Here is an 18,343-nt window from a genome sequence, read left to right on the forward strand (position 1 = left end):
ATATTTATATTATTTTAAAAACTCTGAATTTCATATGGCCAACGTATTTGTGAAAAATGCCTATGAATACATGCGCCTTATTTGTGTGGTGGAAAACGTCGATGAGTGCGTCGAATTTTAGGTAACGCTGTATGTGTTTAATTGTGTGGTGAAATACGTCGACCGAGTACGTCGAAATTTAGGTATCGCTCTATGTGGTTTACTTGTGTGGTGAAATACGTCGACCGAGTACGTCGAATTTTAGGGAAGAATTTAGTTTAATAAAGAAAGTCAAAGTCAGAACAAGTCGTTTTCCAAATAGAAACTGCTACGTTTGAAAATAATTCTCTAATTTTGAAGAAAAGTTAAAAAGCAACAAAATGAAGTTCATGTATAAGGAGGAACATGTTTTTGAGAAGCGCCGTGCTGAAGGTGATAAAATTCGCAGAAAATACCCCGACCGTGTACCTGTAAGTAATATTTTGTTGTGTGTTTATATGTATTTTTTCTTTGTGTTGTCGATTTTTTTTTCCTAAAAGGCGAGAAACTGTCCCAAGTCATTGTAGGAGGTCAAATTAGATAGAGTTTGCAATGACAAATAATGAAAATCTTAGAAAATTTAAATATATTCTACAAAATTGCGTCATAAAAATAATGAAATTACAGTTGGATCAGAGGGCGAAGCCGATGTGAAATTCTCGGCGGCGGCGGCTAAGCATAAAAAAGTCGGCGGCGGCTAAAAGTCGACTGCAGCCGAAAGAAAATCGGCGGCGGCGGCTAAAGCAATATACGGCCGGCGGCGGCTAAAAGTCGGCTACAGACGACGACTTTAACGTGAACAAATAATTTCGGTTGTTTTAATAACTGTCAATTCATTTAATTTAAAATAAAAATGAAAATATAAGTTTATATGCACATTTGTTGCTCATTAAAAATTAATAAAAATACTTTAATTTGATAAAAATGGTTCGACGACTGCCTTGTTATCGTGAACAAACAATTGTTTCTTTACTGTTGCCGGATGCAGGCTGCTTCTCTTTGCATTTACACAATTCCCGGCATATGAAAATGCTTGCTCTGAAGATGCTGATGTGGCTGGAATTCCAAAGCACATATTTGCTACAGTAGCAACATTTGGAAAGATCTATAAAAAGTAAATGGTCAAAACGTAACCTGCTTAAAACAAGTTTAAGATGTGAATCTTTAACGTACTTGTTTGTTCTGTCGCCACCAATCTAGAGGCTCAACCGCCTCGACTTTCATTTCCAAATATTTTCTTATTTCTAACTCTACGTTATTTTGTACATTAGAAGGCGATGGTCCCATAAATTCCAACATTCTTTGACGACTAGCTGATATTTTCTGCAAGTAAAATATACGTCAGTTAAGTTTACCTTTACATTTATTAAAACATAATACCTGTTTTTTTGCATTTGGTTCAGTGCTCGTTGATGGCTCATTTAATAATGTGTCATCGATTTCCTTTAATTTTTCAATTTCTTCCATAATCAAGTTCTCCTTGGAAATTGGGGACAGAACATCATGCACAAGTTCCAAGGAGTTTGGCGATTGTTTGGGTATCTGTAGTATATATTTATCTAAAACAGGCCAGTTTTTTTGGCATGGGTCCATAAGCGCAGCTACAACATACATTCTATATACTTTGAATCGCTTCGTGAAGTTTTGCACAGCGAAATTGCATAAATTGATTGTTAATTCAAAAGACGCTTTTTCTTCTTCTTTCTTCAATGAGGACATAATGGATTCCTGAAAATAAATACACGAAGATATCGTCGGATAATCTTGGCCTTGAAGGTGTTTTGTGGCGTCCTCAAAAAATTTTAAAAACGTGCCAAATTCCGTTATAATTTGCTTTTCCATTGTCCCAATCACTAACAGTTCCTTTTTAGCTTTAACTAATGCTACATTTATAGTGGATATATTATTCGTATAGCTTTGAATCATTGCAAGCAGAGAGTTCCAACGTGTTGCAACGGAATTTTTCAAAGAGGTGTGGTGCTTGACGTTTAAAGTTGCTTCATATTGTTCAGTAAAATAGTCATCTCCATGTGGAAATTGTTCGCAACTATCCAAACTCTCCAAAATTATTTCAACCTCTGTAAATATTTTTTCTAAATCGTTTTGTTCCTCCATATTTTGAATATTTGATATTTCTTCATAGCTATACATTAAGCTGCCATAATTTTTTTTTAATTTTGATATTATGTTATTAATATTTTCAAATGACTTGTTGTTTAGTATATCTTCCATCAAAAATCTGTGTAAAACATGAGCCATACAACCATATCTTGGTATATTTTTAATTTTTAAAGCTGAAACGATGTTGCTTCCACCATCAGTAACAGCACATATGTTTTTTTCCAACAGATTAAATTCACATAAAGCTTCTTCAATTTTTTCTACAACTGCTAGTCCAGTGTGAGGTCGTGGAAAGATCTCTGTCTTGAGCGTTACAATTTGCATTTGAAAATTTTGGCAGAAATGCACTTTTATGTTTATGTAAGACAAGTGCTTATGTTTATCTGACCACATATCCAATACAAGTGTAACATTTTTGGGCGACTCTTTAAGGCTTGTTTTTACGTGGTCCAAATATATGTTATAAACATCGTTTAAAGCCGTCGTAGCTATTGTCCTATCTGTGGGGAATATAGCCTTTGGGTTTAAGAAAGATACCAATTTCTTAAATCCTGGCCTTTCAACAATTTTAAACGGTTGCAAATCCCAACAGCACATTTCGGCGACCCGGCGAGCATTTTGTTGTTTGTTGTTACAACTTGTTGAGGATTTCAATGCATTTTGTGTCATTGTTGAACTTTTCAGGTTATTTAAAGATTTCACGTCCAAGTTATGTACAGCTCGTAGATGGTTCATATAATTTGTGGTTGATGTTGATTTTCCAAAACTAAAATCATAAACATTTACACACATGCGAATGGAAAAAATTAGAAATTCTTACCTTTTTAAATTGGTCTTTTCATCCAAACACAATTTGCAAAATTTATATTTTTGAAGAATATGCCTCTTTTTAAAATAGAGATCACCAAAATATTTCCAACACATTGATATACCACCTTCATTTACAACAACCTTTGCCAAATTTTTAAATTCATTTTTCTTTTTAAAAGGATCTTCATATCGAGATACATCTGCATATGGAGAAATATTGATTTCAGTATCAACAGATTCGTCAGAATCGGATTCTGATTTAGTCAAAACTGTTTGACCCTTTCGGTTAGCGGAAAAATAATTTTTAATATTCCTTTGGCACATTTTGCATTCTTTTCTTTGAACAAGCAAAAACACAACGAATCTTTGGCAAAAAATATGGTTGCCACTCCATAAAAAATTCGTAAGTTACAAAAGGTTGCCAAAGGTTTTGTGATAAAAAAAACAAATCTACAAAGTCATAATACCCTTACCACTATGTGGTGTAGGGTATAATTAATATAAATAGCCTACACGTTTTAGCCTCTCGAAGACGAGCGCACAATGTAAATTATCGTCCAATAATGAGCATTATAATATGTTAATTTATCGATAAGATTAAAAGACATATTTATACAAATTTGCTGTATAAATTTATATTTTTCAACGGCTTAGCCGACTCAGTCGGCTAAAAATTTGAGCCGATGAGAGCCGCATACATCAGCGGCGGCTCAGATCACTTAAAAAAAGTCGGCGGCGGCTGCACGCCGACTGCGAGCCGATCGGCTTCGTGCTCTGTGTGCGCAGTAGCTGAAATAGAAAATAAGCCAAAACAAAACAAATGCGTAAACAACTACCTAGTCCATTTTTAGTATAGAGCTTATAATATGCATAGGTTATTAAATAATTCTCGTTAGGATATTAATTCTGGCAAATGTCAATGATTTTACTTTTCGATGGCCTTTGCGCATTCATACGAACAACATACCTACCTACATGCAAACATGTTGACTCATACAAAATAGTGATTTCAATCGAACTTGTTTAACTTGCTATAGCAATAGCAAGTCAATAGTAGATAACGCAAATATCTTTCGTTTATACTTTGTTCCTTTATTAAGTGCCTATGTTGTCCGTATTGTTGGCTGATAGTATACTAAGAATGATGCTTCGCATAATTTATAGATCTCGAATGATTCTCATAGCAGACAGCCAATCTCTAGATTTGTGACTTTAAATAATGTATTCCTTAGGGAAGGGTTCTTCTTCGATGTTCTTAACTACCTTTCCAAATAAATTCTCTATCCTCTCAATTCCCTACTTGTTCAGTTATGGCAACATTTTAATTACATAGTCTTAGAATTATTACATGTTCGTAGTCGTTGTCTATTCTCTATTTGTGTTTTGCTTTCATTTTCAATTTTGCCTTACGTATGGAATGTGCCGTACACATTGGAATAACACCTCACCACTACAACAATATTAATTTCATGACTTTGTGAAACAATAAAGTACGAAACGTGATATATCGAAACTAGGCGTAAAGAGCAATTTGTTGTCTGTGCACTTATTTACAAAAGAATTGGATTTGTTTACATGTTACAACAATGTCTTTCTTACAGAAGTAGATGGAACCACGTATGAATTTCAATAATAATAAAATGTATGTTTCTATTTTTTTTCTATTCTAGGTAATTGTAGAGAAGGCACCCAAAGCACGAATTGGCGATTTGGATAAGAAAAAGTATTTAGTACCTTCAGACTTGACTGTTGGACAATTTTATTTCTTGATTCGCAAACGTATTCAATTGCGACCAGAAGATGCCCTATTTTTCTTCGTGAACAATGTAATTCCACCAACATCGGCCACAATGGGTTCTTTGTATCAGGTTTGTTGTTTAAATGGTAGACTACTGCACATGTGCACTATTCTTATTTGCCTTTTCTCGATTTTAGGAACACCACGAAGAAGATTATTTCCTTTACATTGCCTACTCTGACGAGAATGTTTACGGCGGCAGGCGCTAAATGCAACATTTGTTTGTTTGCTCTGGAGTGTGATTAAAAAAAACTGAAAATTACAAAAACAAGTTAAAATTAAGCACGCATATATATGAAAATTCTTTGTCTGGAGTCTTTGCGGCAAGAACGATTAAAAAGGAACGCTAGAGAACATTAACATATGTGCAAAAAAAATATATATATACTGATCTTTTAAACGAATTCGCATCTAATCTTAAAAAACACTTAGTTATAGTATTAGTTATAATTCATTACTATTATCATTTCAAAATTTCAAAAAGATATGCACATTTTCTATGAGCATATTTACTATCGATTTTGTTGGTGGAAGAGTTTATTGAGTTCCATTATAATTGCCTGAACACGTTTTAACTTTCTGGAGCGGTTTTCCAGCCTCTATTAAAATGTGCATATTATGTATTTTTTACAAATCATAAGTATATATTTTTAAATTACCCATAATGAAAGTATAAATAAATGCCTAGGATACCTATACGAACATGTCTTCTCATTCTTATTGTAATAGTTGTTAGCCGGAGAGTTCAGACACAATTTAAATATCCATACCTAATTTCTGTTCCTCAAAAAATATAAAACGACAAAGTATCGTACAAACAAAAATATATTTGGATCTTAAGATATACAGAAAAATAACAATAAAATTGGGATAAAAATAAAGAACGTTATAAAAATTAAAATAGACTTTACAAAGCGGACATAAATTCAAAATATGTACACAAAGGTCCAGAAGAACGCATTGAACACTAGAAAGGACATTGGGAACAATACACGGGCCTTGGCATCGATCCATTGCGATATTTGTTGGGGTGTAAGCGTAGTCCAGCCGTTTTTACTTTCCCCATTATTGCCATTGCTGCTGTTGCCATCTTCCAAGAGGCCGACATCCATTTTTTGGCTATTGGGAGCGGTGGTGAAAGATGTCACCTTCGACACATTATCCATTTCGGTCTCATTTTCATTGATTGTGGTAATTGGAAAGTTGTGCACCGTTAAGTAGTTATTGAACTTTGGGGCTCCAGTCAGGGAAATGCTGTCGGTGCCCAGAGTACCTGTTGAAAAAGAACGCGAGCGTGCTTTCCGCCTTGACAGCCGCGGTGAAAGAGTTGATTTTAAGATGTGCCTACTGCTCATAGATTTTACATCCACATTCTGCTTACGCCTCCAAATTGTGTTGACGAAAGCAAATTCCAATAAACTGCCAAAAATAAAGAGGGTGCACCCGAGAAACCACACCTCCGACACTTTGATGTAACTCACCTTGGGCAATGTTTTACCTATAAATACTCGTCAGGATAAGGACAAATCAGAGTAACAAAAGTATTTTTACCAACCTTGAGCCGATGCTAATGTTATGAAAGTCAGCATTGTAGAGGTCCCTAGCATAATGCGGGGAGGCGCCTGGTCAGCTTGCAACCAAAACGAAACCCATGATATTCCCACAATCAACATTGATGGCAGGAAGTAATCCATGATGTAGAAGCCTACTTCTCTCGTAAAATGTACTGTAAACCCCAACGAACTGTAATTACCCGCAAACGCTCCGTGACGGAGATCGTTCAAGTCTGCATTAATCACAGTCTCATTGCTCCAAGCCTGTTGTAGAATGTACTCTGTCAGATGCAGATCTGGATCGAAAGTGATCGGCCGCTTCTGTTCCCAGTGCAATATCAATTCCGATGTATTGTACATCCAGCTTTCCAAATACGTAGAGCAGTGCTGCTCGTCAAAGGGAAATTTCTGCAAATTCATCCAGCAGTACAAGGTGGCCTTTATTCGACTGGAAATGATTACCGTTCCATCGGGAGAGATTGAGGTTAGAATATCTTTTTCATTGGTGCCCATTATGCTGGAATCTCTTTCGTTGGCTAAAAATATGTGCGGTACCCATAGATTATCACGTAACGGCTTTTCGCCTAGTATGGGTTGCTTGCGTTTGGGCGCAACTTTGCGAAAAGTCAAACGAGGATCGAGAAAACGCAGTTGCAGGAGAGCATGGATTTTAAACTGCAAATCGTGGGCTTCCAAGTTCTGCATAAAATAGACATACCACCGAACGTAAACGTCCACAGGAAGTCGATTGCCTGACTCTGAATATGTAATTGGCCTCTCCAGGCGATCGTAGCGGCAGCCATGTGTTAACCTCTCAAGCAGTTGCGTTTGGGACAGGTTGTCGGCGTCAAGGAGAGTAGGACAATCTGGTTCGGCACAATTTGTACAACAAACAAAAACAAGCAGCACTATTAATTTTCTCATTCCTAAAGCCGGGAAACAACACAATTGACCTTTAACAAGTGCAACGAACACACAGACTACACGAGATGTCCAGCCAACACACCATTAATAATAACCTGTTGAAAACTAACGGTTTTTGTATAAGACTAAAATTTGAGATGGCAAATCAATTCAATTCCGCTCATTATTCAAATCGTACAAGTCGTAAGCTTGATGCCAAGGTTGGTACATTTTACAGATACAGAGCCCATACCTTGCCAACACATAACAAACATGTCTTTTGATCTCCTTACAATTGTATGCATCTTTATTTAGAAATAAATAGTATATAAAATGGAATTAAATGCTCGCTTATGAGAATCTCAGAGTTACAGTTCCCCTCCTCTATCACCTTTAACATCCTTGTTGGGTTTGTTCTTCCCAACAACACCTTGTACGGTTTCCTTCAAACATTTCTTGTCGTTTTCGTGCAAAACTTGCTCGGCACACAAATGGTCGATTAAACCCTTCTGATCTTGTTCATGGAAATACCATTCGTAAATTGCGTCCTCATATGTCTCCAACATATCCTCGCACTGACTCTTCATGTGCGTAACTTCTACGGGCGGTTTGTCCCACAATTCTAATGGTATTCCCAAATCCACTTTGACTCCTTTATCCACCAGTCCATGTAATGTTTTAAATGTTTCAGACATGCCTTTGGCGAAACGAGTGCTATCGCTGCGTTCCTTGTGCAGGTTGTACTCCAAAATCCTGTCACAAACATTTTCCAGTGATTCCAGCAAACGTAACTCACTTCGACGATACTCTGTCCTCTTTTTGGGCTTGACGTCATCTACGGAGTAGCTAATTTAGACGCAATTAGCAACAAAAGGCCACTAGCTTGTACAATCCATCCCTTACCCTGTTTCAATGACATCGTGAGACTTGCCGGTCTCTGAAAGACGTTCTTGTAGTTCTGTGGCAAGGATCTTGCATGTCTCACACTTGCTGGCAAATCGTACTCCCTGTTCTTCCTCGGGAGTTGTGGCAAGAGCATATGTTGTTAGAGAAATGCATATAACCAGCCCGAACAATTTCAACATATTGCTTGGAATGGATTCCTTTTCCATTACTTGGATATCAGAGAGTTCAATGTAACTATTCCGTAAAGAGAACCATTGGAGCTATATACGGCTCTTTCGTTCATTAGATGGACAAAAGGCAAATTAAACAGGTAGACAACCTGCAGAAATCAAAAATTTTTAATGAAATTATTTTTAAGTAATTTATTAAATATTCTTTTATTTTTGTTAAACAATACATCGCTCAACTCCAATGAGTGTCATTCAAAAACAATGTCCATGCTGGAGCTTCATAATTTGTGACATGTCAACTGGCTGTCTTGTAGATTTAAAGAAGGCTAATCAGTATGATTCTAAACGTCTAATCAGTCATGGAAGGGAGTTTCAAACTATGAATTTACAGAACTTGAGACACACTTTTTGGCAAAGCTAGGATACCTATTCGAACATGTATTTTCGTTCTCCGTCTAATGGATGGTGGCTGGAGAGTTCCGCGACATTTTAAGGGTATGTATTAAGCATCCCTCTCACCTCCTCCTTCCTCCAAACAGATTCCAAATGATTGGCCTTAAATTGTGATATCCAAAATGAGAGCTGTTGATTAGATATGATCGCGGGTTGATGATACGATGTTCATCTATTTCCAAAAGTTCTCCTGACGTAAAGTGATTTTATATAGCCAGCTTGGCATCGTGGCATGGCATATACTTTGACATTAATCACCATTCCTATTTACACCAACTGCAACATGAGGGGAGCGGCAACTGAATGATTCGATCGGCAATGTAGTTCTTAAAACCATGCCACTCGGCTTTGCTATAATTTATGATGAATGTGAAATTTTCAGCTTCCAAGAATAATAATTTAAAATACATCCTCGTTAAAAATTGTTCGATGCACATCAAGGTCTTGTAATGACCTCCATTTAGCGATATTCCTCAAATATAGAAATTTTGTATGTTGGGTTCGTAATCATTAAAAAGGCAATCTGATAAAAAGTGTTAGAGATTTTTAGGGCACCGGGTTGGGCCACAATTTAGGTTTTCACATGGTGAAGGGTATAACAAGTTCGGCACGGTCGAACTTAACACAGTCTTTGTATGTATATTTTACATCAACTTTTGCAATAGGCATTATGCAATCCGTTTATGCTATTGAATGGCAAATTAAGTAAAAAGTTAAATACCAGGGGGATGCTCATGGGTAAAATTTGCATCACTTAATTTTGAATGAATATTATGAATATTGATTATTTGATTTGAATATGTTTATTAGTAAACAAACAAATAAAACAGAAAAATATACATTAATCATATATTTTTAGTTAAATACCTATTCGATTGATGACTTTGCAAACTTTTAGAAAATTTAAGAAAAACAATCGCTGATAGTGTTATCAGTGAAATACACTGTGGACCGTTAGAATACTGCAGATGGAATACTTTGCGTTTACAAATGTGAATTAAGTGAAAATTAAACGTTGATATGAGATCCTAATTGCCCAGTCATTCTTCACTAAGTCCTCCAGGATGTAAAGAGTCTTCCAGATGGAATAGCTTGGCATCTGCTCACCCTTAATATACACATTAATTTGTTACCTTTTACAGATGTGGTGCGAATGTCGCACATAACACCAACACCAAAAACCAGATGATGATGATGCTCGAACAAACGTACAACCATAGTTTGTATTCATATGTATACATACATACGAACGGCCACAGAATCTTTCGACTTAATAGCGCTGATATTTCTGTCTGACTAGCTAAGATTAAAATCATACAGAGCTCCATCTCAAACAAAGAAAGCAAATACTTGCAGTAATCATTCGGAAATCGTAAGCTTTAAAATACGGACGGGATACGAGCTGTCTTACGTAACGAAAAATTGAAGTCAAACGAATTCCAGTGGTTTTTATTACCATCCATCCTTCCATCTAAACAATGTAAAAGTCTGTTCCCAGTTTAATGTAAATTCACAGCTCAAGTAAGCATTCGTTTCAAAAGACCCACAAAATAGTTCCAAGATGGAGGTGTATACATCGGATAGCAGTGATACCGATTCTCGTGAACAAAAGACTCTGGATTACAGCCGAATGAACCTCCAGGAAATTAGTCTAGAGGATGACCTTTATTCCGAAACTAAGCAACGACTTAAATCCCAAAAGGACATAGAAATTCTTCTGCTCAACCATAATCGACTGAAATATCTACCGGCAACAATAAAAACCTTTGTCAATTTAAGAACTTTGGATTTGAGCCAGAATTGTTTAACGGAATTACCCGAAGCCATAGCCCAACTGCCATTTTTGGTGACATTAGTGGCGAAGAATAACCAACTGACAAATCAGTCTTTACCCAAATCATTCAATGCCTTGAAAAGTCAACAGAGCCCACTGAAGGAACTGAATTTGAGTGGAAATCTCCTCACACACTTCCCAGAACAAGTTATCGAATTGAAGCAATTGAAGTACCTATATATTGGCGGTAACCAAATAACAGCTATCAGCAAAGACATATGGAAAATGCAAAGGTTGGTTTCAATACACAATTCAAGTTGGTTTTCACATAATACCGCGATGGTGAAATTAGTTAATTGGCGTAAAAAACACGTTTGTGTGTATTAACAGTACATACATATACACATGTTTAAACTGAGTAATAATAAACCCAATTGATAATCTTTTCAGTACGGGTCATCAATACAATGAAAAGTCTCTATATTCTCCAAAATCTGTTTATTGATACGGCTTGAGTATTGTTTTTTCGCTGTCTTTATATTTTGCAGCTTATTTTCCTTTTTTGGTTTCGCATGTCTCCAACTGGAGTGAAATGTCTTATGCCATTCCAAATTTCCAGAGATTACAAGGCTTAAAACAATAATTTTTCAATAATCTTTAAAGCAGAACTTTACGGCTAACAACCGACATTTCCAATATACCGCTCGAGTTCTTAAAAAAAATTAATTAATAATTTCTTATTTTAGCCTTCAGGTCCTGTCGATGGGAGGAAATCTTATAACAGAAGTCCCCGAATCGGTTGGGCTTTTAAGTCAACTTCAGGCTTTAGTTCTCTGTGATAACCTTATCGAGAATCTACCCACAAGCATTGCCCGTTTGAAAATGCTGAAGTCATTATTGCTGCACAAGAATCGCCTAAAACATTTGCCAAGGGACATTGTAGCTTTGAAAAACCTAGCTGAGGTACCCAAACACATATACCACTTCAAAAACATATGCATTTATAAATGGTTTCCTATTTACAGCTAAGTCTACGTGATAATCCATTGGTCGTGCGATTTGTTCAAGATATGGCCCTAAATCCCCCAACACTAATGGAATTGGCCGCAAGAATTGTTAAAACAACAGGTGTAGAAGTCCAGCCTGGAGATGTACCTCAAACTACCCTTGAATATTTGAAGTGTGCAAATTGCTGTGTGAATCCGAACTGTAAAGGTGTGTTCTTCGATAATCGTGTGGAACATATAAAATTTGTGGATTTCTGTGGCAAGTATCGTGTTCCCTTGCTTCAATACTTATGCTCTTCCAAATGCATCGAACACGAGGAGGATCCCAGACGGCAGTCTAGTAGCAACGCAAGTGGATATATGTTGCGAAAGGTCTTATTGGGTTGAATGAAAAATAACGATTAATTGTTTATAATCTAACTGATAGCAAAAAATATATATACAGCCGAGCATTTAAGGCTACGAAGGTTTTTTATTGCTAGAATATATAAAGGGTTTTGTTGTCGATTGTTATGTAAAATACTCGATATCATTATCGGTCAACCCGTTTATATCATTATTAAAAACCCTCTTGGAATGTCAAAATGTATCACAAGCCTTGTAGGAGGCTACATGGCACATGCAAAAATTTTAATGCCGAAGAGCCACATGATTGCGAAGGGCGTGTTACGGCTGGGATGCAGTCCATTTTGTCTCTAGATCACTCATTTGTTGGAAAGTAGTTTTGATACTCTGTCATGGCATTTTTACAATTAATATTTTTCAGAACTGCAAGTATGTAAAATTTTTAGTACGATAACTGATTTTTCCTTCATGATATCAGAAAAAGCAAAACTAGTAGTTTCTTTAGGTTCTGGAACAGAGCAAATATCAACTTCATTATTCAAATTGATAACATGACTGTAAATATCTGCTACATGTGTGCATTTAAAATTTTATGCAACAAATATTTGTGTTATAAATTAGTTTATATATCTACAAAAAAATCGAAAAATTAAATGCACAACGTATGAAGAAATTAATGAATTTTTCGAGATTCGGGATGTAATGCTTCAAAATTTTAGTATAACCACTACTTCATATCGAAAAACCAAATTTGAGACAACGCTTGAGATTTTTATTATGATTTTAGCATTTTGAGCTGATTATGAAATTATATAGTTGAGAAAAAGCAAAACTAAAGTTAACAGAAAAGCTGTTGGAAAATGATTATAACCATCAGCAACTGGTGAAATACTGCGTTCTTCTGCATTTGCGTTTGAATCTTGCTCTCAATATTTTCAGTTTTGATACGAAATGTAACTTGATGTTGTCTTTTTATCAAAAAGATGAGAAAGGTTTTGAACATTTTTATACCGAGAATAAAAAATACTGGAAACATTTGATGTCCTACCTTGTTTATAATCAATTAAATCGAATATCCGAATATCTGCACTGTTCCAACACCTGTAAGATTTTTTTTTCATATCACAAAAGGGAAAAACAGTTATCGTAATAAAAAGTTTTACACTCTTGTGGTTCTGAAACAAACCAATACATATGTATGTCGAAATGTGTAATTTCAGTGGATTTGATCGGAACATTCCTAGTTTAGATAATTAAGAGGTATCGATGTTTATGAGCTAGACCTAAACGTAAACAGATATGTTTTTGGAGAGAATATATAAATTTTGAGTCCCTGACCAACAACCCGCTGGCAATGAATATTCCAATTAACTCAATTTCGTTAGTACATTACTAATTATAAGCTTACAAGTGCAAAATGTGTACCTAAGTAATGCGAAGGAAACCAAAAGTAAACGAAAAGCGACAGTTGCTAAAAACAAAAATACACCACCAAAAACCAACCAACAAAAAAGTTATACGAACCGGGGACTGGGTAGGGGTTAGTCTTTAGTCATTGGTATATGATTGTAAATCTGGAACTAGTATTATACCATCTACAGGCAAAGCAAAATGCGACAATTGATTACCAATGACATCCTCATGTTAAAGTTTACAGATGTTTGCACTGTGGAACTAGTTACAGTAACCCTGAAAACCGACGAGTTTCCTGTGCCGTACCAGTCCAAATTACTAGCGGTAAACGAGTTGAAAAATTATTATTTTTAATTATTGGTCTGTTCCAGAACTGAAAAAATGTAAAAGTTTTTACTATGATAACCGATTTTTCCTTTATGATATCGAAAAAAAATTGCAAAACTAGGGGATTCTTGCAGGTACTGGAACAGAGCATATGAGAAAGAGATATGCCAAAGATATCAGAACGGCAACGAAGCTGGTTATAGTTCCGATAGTTCATTTCATGGAATAGTTCCTCTGAACTAGTTCGCCTCAGAACATTCAGAACGACCATGGTAGAAGAAGAATTATCCCACCTTGAGAACGACACAACTCGGTTTTTCCATGTCCATCACTCTTGAACTATAACTCCTGATTCCTGTCCTTAGTGTATACGTTAGTCAAATTTTAAATAAGCTGATTGAAAATGCCGCGCGTTTGAGAAGTACTTTAAACTATTCTCTTTTAACCTCATAAAACAATAGAGATAATTCTAGTCAACGAGAAAAACAATCATTCTTTGTAGGCAAAAATACAATAATTCACAATTTACATAACCTACTTAGGCTTATCGTTTTTGATAGTAATAGATTCACTTAGTATTTGTTTATTGCTTGTTAGCTTTAGTTTTGTGTGTAGACTGTTGTGGGCTAGACAAGGCGTCATTCATTGTTCGCCCTTAGATTGTTGCTGGTAGTTGTGACGTTGTGCCATTTAAGTCTTATCTTGTATTTGGTTGAAACTTTCCAAACACCTGTTCGGGGGGAAAGTAGATTCTATATCCTGTGGAATTGCATCAAGAACAGGCTTTGCCCGTATGTTACCATCCTTGGTAGTGACCGAATTGTCCGTCAGTCTCGACCCATTATCCACTTGTTTATTAAATGTCGCCTGGTGCAAAGAGTCTTTGTAGTTGGCAAATTGTTAAATCCGTCTACAGAACAGGCATATCGTTAAACAGACAATACTCGGCGACATTGATTAACTGCAAAGTCCCAATTCAAAACTTGAGTCATACACAAAGAAATTCTAGCAGCTATTTTCACAAGTAAGTGCTTACATAGTTCGCCTGGGTGTACATACATATCGACTAAAACGAGCTTTTCTTTGAATTGTCAAGGTATCAGAGCATAATGGATGCTCCTCCTGAGGTGTTTAAGGGTCTGTTGGACCGATTTAATGGTGTCACCGTGGACTCGCATAAAGAGTTCGAAGATGCAGAAAATTTCCCCGAAAAGCTGGAAAGTAAGTGTATAATCAGTAATTCGATGTATCTGCAACAGGTTGTGTGACGATTCTTATTAATTACAGAATCTTTGCAATATTGGAAGGCGCAAAAACGGCGGGCAATTTGGTTTAGTGTAAAAACAGAACACTCTTCTTGGGTGCCTCATTTGACAAAAGTAAAAGGATAATTATTTCTCGATAATCTTATAAACAAATGGATCATGTTTGGCTAAATGAGGTATTCTTTATTCGTTTTTAGGCTGGTTTTGAATTTCATCATGCCAAGCAGGGATATGTGGTCCTTTTCCGATGGCTGCCCGAGGATGAATATGAAAATATACCCGCCTATGCACACACAATGCTAGGTGTCGGTGGCCTCGTCGTCAACGAAAACAATGAAGTGTTGGTGGTGTGCGAACGTTTTTCTTTAATACCAAACAGTTGGAAATTACCCGGGGGATATGCCGAGCCGCAAGAAAACATAATTGATGCCGCCATAAGAGAAGTGCGCGAAGAAACAGGCATTGAATGCGAATTCAATACCGTAATAAGTTTACGCCATGCCCACGGTGGCATATTTGGGTGTTCCGACATATATTGCGTGGTCGCCTTGACACCCAAGTCATCAGATTTACGTCGATGTGAGCGAGAGATAGCTAAATTACAGTGGATGCCGATTGCAGAATATTTGGAACATCCCAATGTCCATGAAACCAATAGACACTTTATGAGATGCTTCCTGGACTACAAGGAGCGCGGAATACGTTTCACATGTGAGATGGGGAAACATCAAGTATTGAAAAAAGAATACTGTCTGTATTACATGAAGCCCATTGCTAAGGATCAAGACACATCGGAACAGAGAGGAGAATTATAACATTGGCGGGGTAACATTTTTAATCAGGGAATCTAAAATAAGTCTTTATGTATCTGTTTGTATATATATTGTTAAATAAATATATAGTGCAATTATATTGATGTGATTTCGAGTATATCTGCCTTTTCATTGCTTTCTCTTTTGCAAATTGCAATTAGAATGTCGGAAAAATTGGGTCACTTAAACAAGGTGGATTGAAGCGGAAGTTATTAAAAGGGTAATTACAAAAACGGTAATGTAAATATTACGTCAATTGACTCGGGATATATTTTTGCTTTCCCTAAGCGCCTAGAATATATTTGTTCCGTATATGCGCAAAGCGCACGTGTCTATACAGGTATCCAACTTTCTTGTTAGCATTCCCCATTATGATTGTAAACAATAAGATACCAAACACTTTTCATTTTTGTAAACAAATCGAAGAAACTTTGTAAACAAAAAGGCAATTGCACGACCGCATGTCCTTAGAAAGGACGCGAGTGAGAGAGAGTTTTGTACAACTGGGTTTATTTTTGTTTACAACTACTTTTATGAACGTTTGTCTACACAACTCGGAAGGAAATAACTAGTACGTCTCTCGGAGAGACATTGTGCGTAGAGAGAAGAAGCTTTTGGGGAGAGCTAATGCTATTGCAGCAGCATAAATGCCGGCTCTAGACAGTATCCATAGATAAGAAATTTCCCTTATCAACAAAGAGATGCTGTATACACGAATGTATCATTGTTGGGAGACATGAGAAAAAGGAACCACTAGAAAGTTAATCAGCCAATAACGTAGAGAGCAAAGTTCAGCTCAGTTCACATACACAACCAACAGCAGTTGGTATAAAAAGCAAAGTCCTGTGTGTTGTATTAATAGTTTGGAAACTGGAGAAAACAGAAAACTATGCAGGAAGAATTCAGTGTAGGAACCTATCCGAAAAAATATATTTAATAATTTACATACAAGTAGTATTGGGTGGTAATTTGGATCTGAGGAAATATTAGAACAACATTTGCACACATGCTTACTGAAAAATACCAATAACACGGGATATCTTTACAAAAATCTTCACAAAATAAATACTTTCATTAATTTTTCACAAAAAGAATAGAGTATAAGTCGAAATGGAGACATCATATCAAGATTTAAGCGAACTGGAAAAATCGGTAAGTACGTAGGAATTAATTTCTTTTTTTATCGTTGACATTTTAGCTTTAACATTAACATTTGACCTATATAAGAAGTGTAGTAGTTACACCCAATGGTGGCATCATCATGCCATTGACACCGTCCATATCTTTTATTCGGTACGAAAGCGATAACGAATTAGATACTTTATTTATAAAATCTGTTTTTTTTTTAATGAGCTCAAATGGAGAAATTTCATTCATATCATTGTATTTTGATTACAATTTAAGGTGGCTCATGCTGGATCCCAGTTAAATTGCATGGCACATAAACTTCACGAAGTCGAGCAGCGTTGCCTGGATTGCAATAGCTTGGAGGAAATAGATGACACTTGTGTATTAGAGTTGTTGGAGTCAATGTCGGAGGTACACATTTTTAGCGTTCATTCCGTAGAAGTGAAGTGATCTAACGATTGTTCCTATGTTTACAGGTTCGCAATGAATATATAAATCTTCGTAAGGATATACAAGAGGTCCAGCAACTTCAGCGTGACGTCACCACATCAATACGCTTTCAAATGCGGCAAATGCATTTGACATATCAAGTGTTGAAAAAGCGCTTGGAAATCAAAAAGGCCCGAAAGTAGAACTAATGTAGCGCCAGAGAAGGAGTATTTTTTTAAAATTACTTTATGCACTTCGAGTCCCATTCAGATTGCAATAAAAACAAATGGTAAAGGCTGTCTTATTCAAAGTGACCTCTCAATATATCGACATGCATTTCAGAACCCCACTCGCAGCATTTGAATCGATTTGCTAGCATAATTTTACACCTTACACCATCTGTTATTTGATATAAAAAAAACCAAGAAAGAAATGCCTTAACATCATATACGGAGTCTTGAGTTTGGACGAATCTCCAATAACGTGTACACATGTATGAGTGTATGTTTATTTATCAGGTTGTGTTTTTTGGAATATGTCAATGACGAATGAATGGATCTCCTACACTAAGTTGACTTATTTTATAATGTACTCTCAAACGACGTGTATTAGAAAGGTTTTAGTTTAGAAGACCGAGTTTTGTAAGAGTCGTATTTATTCTAAATTACTGTAGGAATTAAATTACATACTTACGATAAGACTTAAGACATATGTATGTATGAATTTATACCTTGTCTTCAATGAGCACTATTTATTAATTATGTTTTTTGTTATATGAATGTAGTTCCCAACATTAACACTCTATTGTTTGTTTGGGCACAAAATTGTAAAATAAAAGCAAGAATATCTTGGAAAACTCATATTATGGCGTTTTTCTACTCAGTGAACTTTCAGGTAAAACGCACATGACTTGGATTTGGATGCAAACGAACAGCTGAATAGAGCAATGGATTAATACTTGCTGTGACTTCTGTGGGAGTGTATTGAAAATAAGCCATGTCTAAAATTAGCAGCTGCCAGCCAATAACAGGTAAAAACTGATACCTAAAGGAGTCTTCTTGTGTTAAACAAATGTAAACTACATTGACAGAGTGCTTGCGTGAATTAATTT

General features: G+C 36.1%; 7 protein-coding genes across 10 annotated transcripts; 4 read left to right on the top strand and 3 right to left on the bottom strand.

Annotated features, from left to right (window-relative positions):
• The first annotated feature begins 213 nt into the window (after positions 1-213).
• LOC101899569 (gamma-aminobutyric acid receptor-associated protein) lies at positions 214-5,445 on the top strand. The gene is made up of 3 exons (XM_005177262.3): positions 214-449; positions 4,620-4,817; positions 4,885-5,445. Exons 1-3 carry the CDS (start codon positions 360-362, stop codon positions 4,954-4,956), a joined length of 360 nt encoding a protein of 119 aa, XP_005177319.1. The 5' UTR covers positions 214-359; the 3' UTR covers positions 4,957-5,445.
• On the bottom strand, positions 807-3,710 carry LOC131802294 (zinc finger BED domain-containing protein 4-like). Its single transcript, XM_059122288.1, has 4 exons — positions 2,960-3,710; positions 1,399-2,905; positions 1,192-1,341; positions 807-1,123 (listed from the first exon to the last, which is right to left on the bottom strand). Exons 1-4 carry the CDS (start codon positions 3,271-3,273, stop codon positions 929-931), a joined length of 2,166 nt encoding a protein of 721 aa, XP_058978271.1. The 5' UTR covers positions 3,274-3,710; the 3' UTR covers positions 807-928.
• A 109-nt stretch (positions 5,446-5,554) lies between the features above and the next one.
• LOC101897389 (pH-sensitive chloride channel 2) lies at positions 5,555-7,321 on the bottom strand. The gene is made up of 2 exons (XM_005177346.4): positions 6,303-7,321; positions 5,555-6,245 (listed from the first exon to the last, which is right to left on the bottom strand). The coding sequence occupies exons 1-2, from the start codon at positions 7,222-7,224 to the stop codon at positions 5,674-5,676; spliced, it is 1,494 nt and encodes a 497-aa protein (XP_005177403.1). The 5' UTR covers positions 7,225-7,321; the 3' UTR covers positions 5,555-5,673.
• Positions 7,322-7,481: 160 nt separating this feature from the next.
• On the bottom strand, positions 7,482-8,355 carry LOC101899730 (protein canopy homolog 4). The gene is made up of 2 exons (XM_005177263.4): positions 8,107-8,355; positions 7,482-8,049 (listed from the first exon to the last, which is right to left on the bottom strand). The coding sequence occupies exons 1-2, from the start codon at positions 8,313-8,315 to the stop codon at positions 7,572-7,574; spliced, it is 687 nt and encodes a 228-aa protein (XP_005177320.2). The 5' UTR covers positions 8,316-8,355; the 3' UTR covers positions 7,482-7,571.
• A 1,676-nt stretch (positions 8,356-10,031) lies between these two features.
• On the top strand, positions 10,032-11,975 carry LOC101899902 (leucine-rich repeat-containing protein 58). The gene is made up of 3 exons (XM_005177264.4): positions 10,032-10,799; positions 11,253-11,469; positions 11,532-11,975. The coding sequence occupies exons 1-3, from the start codon at positions 10,294-10,296 to the stop codon at positions 11,898-11,900; spliced, it is 1,092 nt and encodes a 363-aa protein (XP_005177321.1). The 5' UTR covers positions 10,032-10,293; the 3' UTR covers positions 11,901-11,975.
• Positions 11,976-13,824: 1,849 nt separating this feature from the next.
• On the top strand, positions 13,825-15,793 carry LOC101900069 (uncharacterized). Of its 3 annotated transcripts, none has more exons than XM_011298158.3 (5): positions 13,825-14,096; positions 14,515-14,622; positions 14,695-14,819; positions 14,886-14,977; positions 15,061-15,793. In XM_011298158.3, exons 3-5 carry the CDS (start codon positions 14,708-14,710, stop codon positions 15,676-15,678), a joined length of 822 nt encoding a protein of 273 aa, XP_011296460.2. In that variant the 5' UTR covers positions 13,825-14,096; positions 14,515-14,622; positions 14,695-14,707; the 3' UTR covers positions 15,679-15,793. The 3 variants fall into 3 exon arrangements, with proteins under 3 accessions (XP_011296460.2, XP_011296461.2, XP_005177322.2); XM_011298159.3 differs by having other exon boundaries at positions 13,825-14,019; XM_005177265.4 differs by having other exon boundaries at positions 13,825-14,622.
• Positions 15,794-16,121: 328 nt separating this feature from the next.
• On the top strand, positions 16,122-18,092 carry LOC101900245 (uncharacterized). Of its 2 annotated transcripts, XR_225474.4 has the most exons (4): positions 16,122-16,827; positions 17,080-17,214; positions 17,280-17,521; positions 17,575-18,092. XR_225474.4 is itself a non-coding variant. In XM_005177266.4 (3 exons), exons 1-3 carry the CDS (start codon positions 16,786-16,788, stop codon positions 17,433-17,435), a joined length of 333 nt encoding a protein of 110 aa, XP_005177323.1. In that variant the 5' UTR covers positions 16,122-16,785; the 3' UTR covers positions 17,436-18,092. The 2 variants fall into 2 exon arrangements, 1 of the variants encoding a protein (XP_005177323.1); XM_005177266.4 differs by having other exon boundaries at positions 17,280-18,092.
• The last annotated feature ends 251 nt before the right edge of the window (positions 18,093-18,343 follow it).

Source organism: Musca domestica, unplaced genomic scaffold, assembly GCF_030504385.1.
Source record: "Musca domestica strain aabys unplaced genomic scaffold, Musca_domestica.polishedcontigs.V.1.1 20, whole genome shotgun sequence".
Lineage (NCBI taxonomy): Eukaryota > Metazoa > Arthropoda > Insecta > Diptera > Muscidae > Musca > Musca domestica.